Source organism: Chelon labrosus, assembly GCF_963514085.1.
Source record: "Chelon labrosus genome assembly, chromosome: 23".
NCBI lineage: Eukaryota > Metazoa > Chordata > Actinopteri > Mugiliformes > Mugilidae > Chelon > Chelon labrosus.
In genome coordinates this window covers 16,414,312-16,427,716 of record NC_140356.1, presented here as the reverse complement: position 1 = coordinate 16,427,716, position 13,405 = coordinate 16,414,312, and the positions used below count along the sequence as shown (strand labels likewise).

General features: G+C 43.5%; 1 protein-coding gene across 1 annotated transcript in view; it reads right to left on the bottom strand.

The window, feature by feature from the left end:
• The window catches only part of ppfia2 (PTPRF interacting protein alpha 2), a 161,141-nt gene that overhangs the window by 47,490 nt on the left and 100,246 nt on the right, over positions 1–13,405 (bottom strand). Inside the window, exon 2 of the mRNA XM_084573626.1 lies at positions 2,472–2,573. Within this exon, the coding sequence (XP_084429752.1) occupies positions 2,472–2,573 (102 nt within the window). The remainder of the gene's footprint in view (positions 1–2,471; positions 2,574–13,405) is intronic.

Here is a 13,405-nt window from a genome sequence, read left to right as displayed (position 1 = left end):
CCCACTCATCGGTGCCGGATCAGACTGGACGCACCGGGGCCGTTTTGCGGCGATGCAGATCTCGACACCTCATTCCCTCGGCGAAGCCGTCCGGGGGAAATAATATCATAACCCCCAAGATAATGATCTGGTTAGAGGGTACAGTTATACGGCTCAAAATGATCTCCGTGTCCTTTCCCAGAAAAACCTCACTGGCTTCACTCCCAGCGTATCGTCACTGTACCGGTCCAAACATCTCCCACTGAGGCTGCCTTGATTAAATGTATTCTGTGGTTAACCACTGGCTGGGGAATCAAGCTCCCACTGCATTCTCTGGTGCAGAAGAAGAGCATTTTAAACAAAGATCCTAACTAAGAAATAAAATAAACCTTACAAACATATCTGGGTTTAGATTGGTGGCAGGTATCGTTTTCAGGTACCAGAAATAGAAATGTTTAAAAGTGCAGGAAGTTTAATTTTGTTCAGGACAGAGCCAGACTGTCTGGTTGCTCATTTACAATCTTTGTGCTATGCTAAGCTAACCAAATCCTTGCTATGTTTACATGCACTCTTACATTGATCAAGTCAATAGGAAAACTTTAGCTCCTAATAACCATGTTAGCACTTGAGCCAATCGTTTGTCAGTGCTTGGAATCAATCCATCCTTTCTGCACATGTTTGCCCATCAAGGGGTAAATAGCAGGTGACACAGGTTTTCCCATACAATGTAAAATGAAACGTTACCGCAACTTTTTAAAACCCGATGTTTGTGCTCTTGACTTTTTAGACCGTGCAGGTTTACAATTATTTAAAGAGAGTCGGTTAAAACTGGAGGAAACGACTCCAGATGTAACGTAAACTAGCTAAACTTCATAAGAGCTAGCTAGCTAGTTAGACTGAAAGTCAACAGCTTTCTTAAATTACGACGCTTTATTTAATCTTACATACATTTGTCCATAGAAAGCTACGTCTCAGCAGCTTATGTTTAGTATTAATGTAGATAAACTGCACAGGCTGCTGCTATTTGTCGCTGTAAATTATTTATAATAAGTCTAGTTTTACTTGGCCTACCAACACAATTTAAAAACTGGTATATATTTTGAAGTTAGCACTTTCTACAGAAGTTGAAAGTCTTGCTGCTACATCGTCTTAAACTGGTCATGTGATTTGGACGCGCTGGCACGTCCGTCGACTCTTAAAGAAAGAATTACTTAGTAGTAACTGTCATAGAGGTACCACAAACGTGATGCACGCATTTGTCCATACAGTGTAGTGTATTGTAAAGTCAAATTGCTATCCAAATCGATAGCGGAGGGCTTTTTAGCTTCAAGTGAAATTCATGCTTCTCATTTTTGAGACGCCTGCAGCCGGAAGAAGAAATGAGAATCAGTCCAGCAGCTGTGAAAAAGACATCACTGCACATCACTGATGCAGCTGAAAGGAGGCCGCACCATCAGCACACTCAACAAAACGCTGAATCAATCGGGAAGTGTTTACTCTGAGCTCTGCTTTAAGTAAAGTCTTCAGAATAAAAAAAAAACAAAAAAAAAAACGCTTTAATCCCGTCTCATCGTGTCTTCACACCACTCCAGTCCATTAGTCTCTCGTGCAAGTCGCTCAGTCGCGGCTCTTATCCCAAACTGCCAATAAAGTTAACTCGTCTTTGCACAGTCCACACATCTGTCGTCAGCTCCTCCGTCCACTCGCTGCCCGTGCACGCCTTTTCGGAGATTTAATTACAAACTGCAAAACTCGACCAGCGACGAAACCGAGCTTAATTAAAGTTTGCTTGGTAATTGCCCGTTTGAGGATTTGAGGTGATAATAAAGTGCGATGGTGAAAATGGCTTTTGTCTGTCCCCGTTTCTTGCACCTCACCGCCTTCCTGTCTGAATTATTTCTCAGTGGGCGTAAATATTTTCTGCCTCCGTTGGAGAAAGATAGCGCAAGACTGTAAATCCACACTTAATCAGCACCCGGACGGAAAAACAGAGTCTTATCTGTCAACGGCAGAGTGTGCTTTAAAAAGAAACAGCATTTTATTTTTGAAGGCTCCACCAAAAATCGAGCTGATCCACTAATGTTTTCAGTTTTCCTTAAACTCTTTGAACTGGACACTGCAGGGCATCGGTGCCATTTGGACTCAGTTTTACTGTTGAGCAGTCATCCATGTGGAGAAAGTGGAAATTTTTTTTAGGCGGAAATGTGGAGAGCTAATGAGGTGTGTCTGGCATTGGAAACAGACGCATGGTTGCTTCCGTGCCTCTGCCGCCTTAAAACCGTACCCACCAGATAACTTAAGCCTCCTCAGGATGCTGTCTATCGCAGTGTGCAGATGATTTTTTATTTTTTTTTTCCAACATCCGGTGCAAGTTGTGAAACTTTCACAAAGTTCTTGAGTGCATATGTGTAGGAACTTTAAAATAAAGTGTTTTTTGTTGTTTGGGTCTCATTGCACGCGATATGCAATTATAAAATCCGATCTGCACTCACCCTGGTGTTGTTCCTCTCCGCTTTGAGCTCGGAGATCTCTTCCTCCTTCTCCAGCAGCTGCTCCCTGCAGGCGTTCAGCTCCTTGGTCAGCGCGGCAAACTCCTGAGCAACAACAAAGAGGGAAAAGGAAGAGGTGGGTCAGCGTTTGCGCGAACACACGGCGCCCTGCAACGGCTCGCTTTATGATGTAACGCACGGCGATGCAAGGCAACACAAAGCTGCTGCTGCTGCTGCTGCAGGATGAAACCGAGAAAATCACAGAGAACAGCTCACACTATGACTTCTTACTGATGTTGCAGCTAATGCGCACTTTGTTTTTCACGACCTCAGCTGAGTTCATGTAGAAGAAATATGAAGGGAGTCCTAGAATTTATTTATATACATCATACATTAAAGTGAAAAGATTGGTCTAATGGTAATAATATGTGTGAAAAAACAGCTATAGTTCTTTACAGCAGTGCAGGCACAGTGACAAGGTGGAGAGGATTTACACCCACAGTACTAAAGCAGCACATAGAAGGACGAGGAGGGCTGTGCTTTGGAGCTTGCTGGCTGTGCAGCAGCCCTGAGAACAGGCCGAGTGGCTGCAGAGTGTGACGGAGTGACAGGTGCAGAGGAAGCATCGGCCACAACATTAAAACCACTGACAGGAGAAGTGAATAACATTGACCATCTTGTGACAATTTCAACATTCTGCTGGTAAACCGTTGGACTTTAGGAACAACTAAAAAAAAGAAACATGAAGAACAGCACAAGGCATTGACCTGGCCTCCAAATTCACTAGATCCCAAACTGATCAAGTATCTGTGGGATGATCCACAGAGGCCCCTCCCCTCAAAGGCCCCATCACTAACAACATTCTGCTGCCAGACACCACAGGACACCCTCAGAAGGCCCATGTCCATACTCTGATGAGTCTGTTTTGGAGGCACAAGGGAGACCTACACAATATTAGGATACTAGGTCATAATGTTATGGCTGATTTGTGTATATTACAGTGGTAGAAATAATCTCAGACGTGGTGGTGAACGTCAGCGGGCAGATTATACTGACGCCCGCTGAGAATAAAAGTAAGAAAAGAGAAAGAAACTAATTATTAGGATAATCCACCGTGTGTGGTTTTATTAGAACCACTGTCGTCCAGCTATTACAATAATTAGGAACAAGAGGAGGTGAAAGAAACAGAGGACGAGAAAGGATAAAGAGGAGAAGCAGAAGTGAAAAGATGGGGGGGAGAAGTGAAAGAGGAGGGTGAGCGGTAGAGGAGAAGTGGAGCGGGAGGAAGCGTAGAAAATGAAGTGAAGAGTAGAAGAAGAAAGTAGAGGATGAGATGGAAGAGTGAGGAAAGAGACATGTGAAGGAAAGGAAGGATGGGAAGGAGGAGAAGAAGAATGGGGAGAAGTCAAAGAAGATAGAGAGAAAAAAGGAACAATTAGAAGAACGGGGGAAAGGGAAGAAGGAAGTGGAGGAGAATAAGAATTGGAAGCTGAAACAATAGAAGTGGGCAGGAACAGGAGAGAAGAGGACACTGAGGAGGAGGGAGAAGAAGAAGAATGAGGAGAAGGGAGAGGAAGAGGAAGAAGGAGAAGGAGGAGGAGGAGGAGGAGGAGGAGGAGGAGAAGAAGCTAAAAGATAAAAAAGAAGAAGAAGAGGAAGAAGAAGAAGAGGAAGAAGGAGAAGAAGGAGGAGGAGGAGGAGAAGAAGAAGAGAAGGAGAACCAGAGTAGTCAATGAGACAGAAAAGACAAAAAAAGAACACAAAGGAGGAGGAGGTGGAGGAAAAGTAGAATGTAGAAAGGAGGAGAAAGGGAAGAGGTGGGAATGAAGAGATGAAATCAGAATAGACAGCTGAGGATAGGAGCGAGGGGAGAGAAGAAGAAGAGGAGAGGGCTGAAGAACAATTAGAAGAAGATGGGGAGAGGGAAGAAGAAAGTGGAGGAGAATAAGAATAGGAAGCTGGAACAAAAGAAATGACAAAGACATGTCAATAAACTCTTGGTTCATCTAACCACTACGTCCGTACCAGACGGCCATAGCGACGTTTTATTCTCTGTCAGACCAGATTTGCTCTTTTTATTTCAACAGCTCGATACCACGCCTGGATTACATTTATCCACCAGTTACAGGACAAGCGGCCGTGCGGTCCTCTCCCAGACCCAAAACCCAAACGGTCTCCGAGCTCGTTCCCTCGACCACACTCCAGATTCATGCGTGAACGTCTTCAACGGTACAACAGGCCGTCGCTCAGGAAGACTTCAAACCTCGTTCCCTGTCATCTCAGTCTAAATTAAGCACAGCCAGAACAAACACGTGGTCACGTCTGGCAGGTACAAAGGAATCAAACGGAGACGCAGCCGCCCCAGCGCGTGCATATTTTACATGTTCACCGTTTGATTTCAGAATAAAGAAAAGGAGGAAAATGTGTCTTTATATTGGAGCGTACAGTTTATTTTAATTTTGCTCGGTTAAAATCCAGAAAAAGATTCGAAAGTTAAAATGATTTCCACAGATTCAATTAATTAGTGCTTAACCAGGAAGTTCACCAATTGATCAGCTTTAGCTTTAGTTGCTTTCTCTGGTAAAATAATGACGGAATCAATTCAAAAGCTGCCAGCTAAGTCCAACAAGTGATGTGTCCGTTTGAGAACAAATTGTAATTCAGAATTCGTACACCATCTGTCCTTCAGGAGTCATGGACAATAACTCAGTGTTACAGACAGACTGCAGGGAGTGGAGCAATATTGTGTCTGATAGCTACAGCAGCGCGACAAATCCTCATAGACCTCACGGAGCCACAAATCCTCTTCACAAAGGCGCCGTTGCACCATGGCGATTCCCAAAGAACTACCGACTCGCACTTTTGTGCTGCGAGAAAGGACTTAAGATGAGGCTTCAGGTCTACGTGTTGGAAGTGTCGGGTCGGTAAGTAAAGGGAGGATCACACGTCCGTGGCTTTAAGGGATGAATGGTGGGAAATCTCTGGAGCGGGAGAAAGTTCGGATCAGTCACAGCAGCTCTTTATGTGTCTAGCCCGCCATGTTTAAATCAAAATTAACATTCTGTGGTGCTGAATCTTTACTACATACACACCTACAATACATTTCAATAATATAGAACAGACCCGAAGGTTATCGCCGAGGATGTAGTGCCACCAAAGTGATTAGTGGCTGTCCAACCCCCATTCAAAGACATGACATGTACAGAACAGACCCTACTGTCTTAATAAAACACCCTAACTATGATGCTATCCCAACTATTAAAAACTATTTATACAGTATATGGCACGTAGAATAAGAGCGTGAGTATTGTATCAGTGCGTCTTTAAATTACCGTAATAACGCCAATATTGGATTTGGACAAATAGCAGCAGTCTATGCAGTTCATCAACAGTAATACCAAAGATAATGCTGTTGAAATGTGGCATTCTATGGACAAATGTATGTAAGATTAAAGGGGAACTACAGTTTTTTTACAACCTGGACCTTATTTCTGGCATATAACACGATTGTTTACTCACCCATATAACTTTTGTGTAATTTGTATTCCTTCGGGAGATATTTAGAGCTGCGTATATCCATATAGTGGGAGTGAATGGGGCACCGAAACACAGCCTCTAAATAACGCATTATCTGCCGCGAAACTCATTCATTTCACCAATATTTTGTTATGATACGTTAGTGCTATTCCCCGTTGAGTCCGGAGTTACCGGTTATCATCATCCGGGGTCTGTAGATTGACCTACTAACTTCTGACCCGCATGATGTCATCTCTGCGCACCTGTGACGGTCGGCTTGTTTACCTGTAATTTGCTACTGCTAGTTTTTGTAACATAGCTGAATATTCTTCCGATTCTGAGGTTGTGGACGACGATTTTGTTTATGATGGACGTCCTTACCACTTTGATCCAGAGTATACAGATGAGGAGCTCGTTGAAAGAAGGTGCAGAGGCAGAGAGAGGAACAGCTGGCCAAAGAACAACAAACCGCTGCACATCCGTGAATAGATAACAGGTCAATCCGGACCAATGGGGAACAGCACTAGTGTATCATAACAAAATATTGGTGAAATGAACAAGTTTCGCAGCAGATAATGCGTTATTTAGAGGCTGCGTTTCGGTGCCCCATTTACTTCCACTATATGGATATACGCAGATCTAAATATCTCCCGAACGACTCAAAATGACACCAAAGTTATATGGGTGAGTAAACGATCGTATTTTATGCCAGAAATAAGGTCCAGGTTGTAAAAAATAGTAGTTTCCCTTTAATCTTTCAGCGAGAGAGGATGCCTCTTGCAGGCAACAATTCTTCAAAAATGTACTTTTTTATGATGCTTATTGTGGAAACTAGAGAAAACTAGGCGAGGCAGCTGAACTGTAACATGTCACGGACAAATATAGAGAAACATTCAACAAAAGTCAAGAAGTCAAAGGTTAAACTGTCAGGACAGCTGTCTCTATTATATATATATATATATATATATATATATATATATATATGTATATATATATATGCTTGCTAAGTCAACATTAAGGCCAAGATGTTACCATAGCAACAGGAGATGAGCGTATAAGTGTTTTTGTGGCAACCAAGTCATCTCCACAGAGGGTTGACCTATAATGACCAATAATTCTTATAAAATCACATCATACCAGAGTCATTACTGAACTTATTTTGCTCTCTGGATTTTCCAAATGTAACACAAAATCTGCCTCCCACGGGAACATGGCTAATCGCAGACATCTCCGCTTAAGGAGAACCCCTTCTGCAAATTGTCCAATTTGCTTCAGTGCTTGCGAGACACAACAATCCCCGTCATGATCTGTATACTCTCTCTGGAGCTCATCTTTAAACCATCCCTTTTCTCAGAGCCGAGTTAAAAGAAAGGTAGAGGCCCGGGGGCGAGGAAACGTTTCCGAGACGGCCTCTTCCCAAAGGCCAAACTGTCAGGACGTTGTAAGAGTACCGAGACAAAATCTCACACCGTGTTGTGACCGCTACGTTCGTAGAGCAGTAGAATAATCTTTTCATCAAGCAGAAACAGACAAGACATATCCACCAGCACGCTTTATAAACTTGATGTTGGTATTTGTGACAGTGCGAGCTCATTTTGTAACCGTTCCTCACACTAAACCCAGCATTCTGACACGATCCTTTAATTATCAGCAAGAGCTGCCAAATGAAATTAAATGCGGCTCAAACAAACACACAGACAAGCTAGGAGGGAGTGTATTATTTTAAAAGAATCAAAGGGCATTCAAGGCAAAACAAAGAAACTAATGACGTTGTAAATAATCCCAGGGAAAAGAAAAGCAATTACTGTAGCTCTACAATAAAGCTGAGCTCAACAATTTAGGGAAACGCTCTTCAGTATTTGTAATAATTCACGGGAATGTGCTACGCCCAAACTCACTGAATCCGGGGTTACAATACATAACCAGAGTTATCTGCATGTGTAGGTGGTGGATGGTTGAGGTTATCTTGATGTTAATAAGATTCTTTTGGCTCACGGAGTTGTTGCTGATGCTGATGCTTGTATTCTTGCATGCTAGACATTCCTAGCAGCTCAACCAGATTATCAAAAGACCTCTGCTTGTACTACAGTACAGCACGCTGCACAGTGTACTAATGTAATGCAGCAGGATGCTACAAGCTCTCATTTAACCGATACAGAAAAAAAGAACATTTCACCGCATTGCAACAGAACATTGTGGCAAATGTTCAAAAATCTGCACGGTGCACCAAATATAGATATCAAAACATGAGTTGTGACACAAACCATATGCTAAAATAGAGTTGCTGGCAGTATATCACACTGAATTATTCACGGCAACGAAATGCAGCAAATGGAAGTTGGTTTTTATTCCGCGATACTTTGCTCTATCGCTCAAGGAAAACACAACCTGGCGATTTTTTTTAATTTTTATTTATTTTTTTATTCCCCAGGAAACGCCGCCTCCGGGAGCGGCTCTCATAAATAACACGAGAGTGGAATGGTAGGCGAGAAAGCAAGAAAAAGAACGGTCGGACGGAAAGGGAGCGGAGTCGTCGCACCACATAAATAAAAGGTGAAGATGCACACGCGTGACAGAGCATCTTCAACGCGTCGGTTAAGTGCGACTTCCACCTATGCCGTACAGTACGGGCGGATATAGAGGGTCAAGTACGGTACGCACACTCCCACACGCACAGACTGTTGGGACGATGGAGAACTCCCTGAGGGGGAAGTGATGAGAGCGACGCTGACATTTTCCTCTGTGAAGTCAACTGCTGCCCAGCTGTGAGCAGCGGTAGAGTTTCCAAACAAAAGCGGAACGCATCATGATAATTAGGATGTCGACTAAAGCGCAGTACGCCGAGCTGAACGGTGCAAGTTTTTTTCTTATCCAAGGTCATGATCAGTTTATTTTATACACCTTTCAGACAGCTGTGAAGTATAATTTCACTTGGGTAAGTGGAGGTTTTGCTCCAGGCCTCTCCCTTGTGCTATTTTACCCATGACCTGCTGGACCGCCGTCTCTTTTCCCCACTTCTCATTACCTGGGCGACTGCCTAGCGCTGCAATATGTCAGGCAGCGTGAGAGTATGAACGAGCACGGAGTCCGCCTGGATGGTGGGTAAGGCTTCCTCCCCCGAGCGGGCGACTGTCTGCCCAAATTACCATTTATTTTTGGAAAACACAGATGTGCGCTTCTGCAGGAGAGTCATGCTTCCAGGCTAAACACAAACCCCCGGCAATTGTGCATCACCCTCAGCGGAGAGGGAGAAGTGGCGGCGTGATTGACGGCGTGCTGATTCACCAAGTGAAGCTCGCCCGTGTGACGCCATCTCTCAGACGTGTTTGAGCAAAAACAGGCGTTGGGCAATGTTAGCCGAGACCAACAGCTAACTCTCAAATGCCTTAAAAATGAGACGGATGAGACTGAAGGTGAGTCAAAAGCAGATTAGAGCACAACCTCTAGACTCAGTGCCAAAGAATACACAAAGACAAATTGAGCTCTTCGTGAATGCATCGTGACGCCAATTTGGTGAGCCCAAAATACTCACGGAGGAAAGCACCAGGTAATGAGCAAATGAGCACAAACAGAGGCATCACTTGTGCTTTCTCAAATGTAACATCGCGGTTTCGGAAAGCTCCAGCGCGGGTCTTTAATATTTAACAAAGTGGTATATTTACAGCGCGAGACCAGAGAGAGGACAGGACAGAGGGTGGTTATAAATAAGCAATGAGATGAACCCGCTGCTATCAATACCGACACTGCATTTCTCACCGTCGACAAATGTCTACACAGGCTGCAGAGCGACGCTGGATTATGATCATGTTTAAACATTCGAGTCATAACCACATGCATCCGTTTTCTTTAAGATCCTCATAGACATGTAGTAGATTGCAAGGGTAAGGTTTCTTTTTTTGTTTTAGTCACACTGCGTTAATAGAAAATAATGCTTTACATTGTTTACATTACAGTGATGTATTTATGTGTCTGCACCACAATTTGAATTTGAAATCTAACCAAACTCCAACACAGAAATTAGTGAGTGAGAGAAAATTAAACAAACAAAAATCTCACATGGGAATCAAACCCATCTCCTATTCCTCCAGACATGAACCAGATTCATGCTCCTTTTTCCCATCTAGGCCACAAGTATGGTATAGGTATAGTGTAGATCCACACCCTAAATTGTACCTCATCAGAAATGTAACTATACACTGATCAGCCATAACATTAAAACCACTGACAGGAGAAGTAAATAACATTGACCATCTTGTGATAGTTCAATGTTCTGCTGGGAAACTTTTGGACCTGGCATTTATTGGTGTGGATGTTACTTACACAGGTAGCACCCACCTAAACCAGACTAGGGACCCCCACCCCATAGCAATGACACTCCTTGATGGCAGCAGCCATCCCCAGCAGCAAAACTCACAAAAACGCTTTAGGAACAGCTAAAAAAAAACACGAAGAACACCACAAGGTGTTGACCTGGCCTCCAAATTCACTAGATCCCAAACTGATCAAGTATCTGTGGGATGATCCACAGAGGCCCTTCCCCTTAAAAAGGCCCCCCAATAAACAACATCCTGTTGCCAGACACCACAGGACACCCTCAGAAGGCCCACGTCTATCACAGTTTTGCAAACTACAACAACTTTGATCGGTCTAAAATGCATTTCCTCGTACACGTCTCTTAGAGTCTGGACAAGAACAGCCAATGCCTTTTGCATCCTACCTCCTATATTCTTGCGTTTGTGTGTTGCAGTGATTTCATTAAAAGTAACTGCTGTTAGATAAATATGTGCACCAAATCTAACATAACCTCTCGCAAAGAAACCCAACGCAGCATCACAGAAATCCCACCACTGACTGGCATTTTAGCACCGTAATTACAGAACAATCTCGAAACACCAGACCACAGGTATAGATCCGTTAAAAAAATTATAAAAAGTTGTTTTAAATGGGACATTCATGTCCATGTAAGCAGGCCGGCTGATACAATTTTGTGACCATTTCACAAACGATTCCGTGTCAGAACTCTCCACCTTCCTGATGAAGAGGGATCGGACATTGAGGAACCACTTAGACCTTGAGCAAGAGCCACTGCGAGGGTTCCAGCTCAGCCAGCGGGCTCATTTCCTCAGCTTTAAATATTCAAGAAGGTTATCCGTGCTGAGCGAGCACTGCTTCTTCTTCCCGGCGAGATGCGGGTGACTTAAAGGTAGGCGTGTTGCAACAGCATCCAGCGTGCTTTTATCAAGGGGTTCTCTTCAGGAGTGGGGTGGTTGCCGAGAACACCCACAGACTGACAGTGCTATTGCTGTCACACAGTCCCTTGGTGCCTTCAAAATCCCATGTGAGGACCTCAAAGGCATTAATATTCCAGCATTTGCAGGCTCACTCGTCTTTATATTCTCTAAAGTGAAAATGGCAGGTTATAAAACCGTCACAGCTTCAAAGCGATGCTCAGACCAAACAGCATAAAGCACAATGACTGAGTATAGATGGAGCAAAGCTATTGGCAGCTTTCATCAAAAAAAATAAGTTAAATTGCATTTTTATTGTTTTCCCAACATATCCGATACAGCAACATGACTTCCTTTACAGATGTCCTCTAAAAATCCACAAACAACATCTAACGGCACTTCCCAGAGCAAAGAGCATCAATGCATAATGAACCGAGCAGAAAATAAATCACTCACAATCAAGCATTAACTTAAAAACAAACCAGCCACGAATGAAAAGAAACCGCCGAACCCTCTCGGCTGAATAATGCATCGATTTCATTCAGCTTAATTGCCTGTGATTATTTTGGGTAATGAAACGGTTTAATACGCAAGCTAAAAGGACGGGAATAAAAAAGAGCAAATAAGAATAAACAAGAAGCAAAAGGACGGAGGAGTTTGCGCGGCGACGTCGTGGCGGGGGGTTGTGTCAGGACAAAGGCGACTGCCCTCGTTCATTTAATGGGATCAGGGGAAAGCATGGAAACTAGTCGTGGGATTATTTCAGGTAAAGCACAGACACATGAACATCGGGCTAAAACGAAGGGGGAATGAAAGGTCAGTACGAGTGTTTTCTTCAATAGATGTGCGTGAGGGGAAAGTGTGATGGTGTTGAGGGAAGGAAGGGGTGTGATTTACAATAACCTTTAGTTGGCGAGGTAAGACGGGGGGGTGGAGGGCTGTCTCTGTGCTGTAAAAGCCCCTTGAGGCCAAGTCATAAATCTGAGAGTGGAAATTACAGCCCGGCAATTTACTGCCCTTCAAGTGCCTAATAACTAATTTTGATCCCTTTGAACTCCCAAGGCACGAGGAGCGGCGGCCACAACCCGGCATCCTCCCATCACGATATTTAACCTCTAGCCCTCAAAAATCATACACGATGCAAGAGCTGTAGACTGAAATAAATTAAGGCAAACTGAAGACACAAAGTTTAGTAGCTCAGAGGTTTTCGAAGCATATTCCAGACTTGAACGGACGTAATATGTTGTTCTTGCAAAAGGCGTGCGATGGAAAATACATGGTTCTTTCATAAAAAGTCAAAACATAATGAATCAGTGAATAAATCTAATTTATAGAAAACTGTTGACTTTCAATTTAACTTTGCTAGCTAGCGCTTATAAAGTTAAGCTAGTTAACGTTGCGTCTAGAGTCGTTTTCTCCGGGTTTTGACCAACTCGCTCAAAATATTTGTAAATCTCCATGGTCTACAAAATCAAGAGCACAAATATCAGTATCATCAATTTTTATTAGCGAACAATGCAAACAGCTTCACATGCTACTTGAGTTGTCCGTGCCGTTTTTTTCCCGTCAGGTTAAATTGAGTACAGAGCAGGTGGGCGTCCGGTGTGTATGGTGGAGGTTTTTGGGGGAGGCGGCGCAAGCACAGCGTTGTTTGTGACGTGCAAAAATTCGTTATGAGAGCATGACGGACTAAATTAGATCATGTCGGGCTGCCGTACTTTTAACATTGTATGGGAAACACTGAGTTAACAACAACCTCCAAGTAGAATTTAGCTAAGAAACATTAAATTATTGAGCTTAAAGGGGAACTACTGTTTTTTTTAACAACCTGGACCTTATTTCTGGCATACAATATGAACGTTTACTCATCCATATAACTTTTGTGTAATTTGTAGTCAGTCGGGACATAATTAGATCAGCGTATAGCCATATAGTGGGAGTGACTGGGGCACCGAAATGATGTCATCGCCGAGCGTTGCACGCAGCCGCTACGGTCGGCTTGTTTACCTGTAATTTGCTACTGCTGTGGTTTGTCCACAACCCCAGAATCGGAAAAATATTCAGCCATGTTGCAAAAAACTAGCAGTAGCAAATTACAGGTAAACAATCATCATCCGGGGTCTGTAGGGGTCCGGGGTCTGTAGGTCAATCTACGGATGATGATAACAGGTAACTCCGGACTCAACAGGGAAT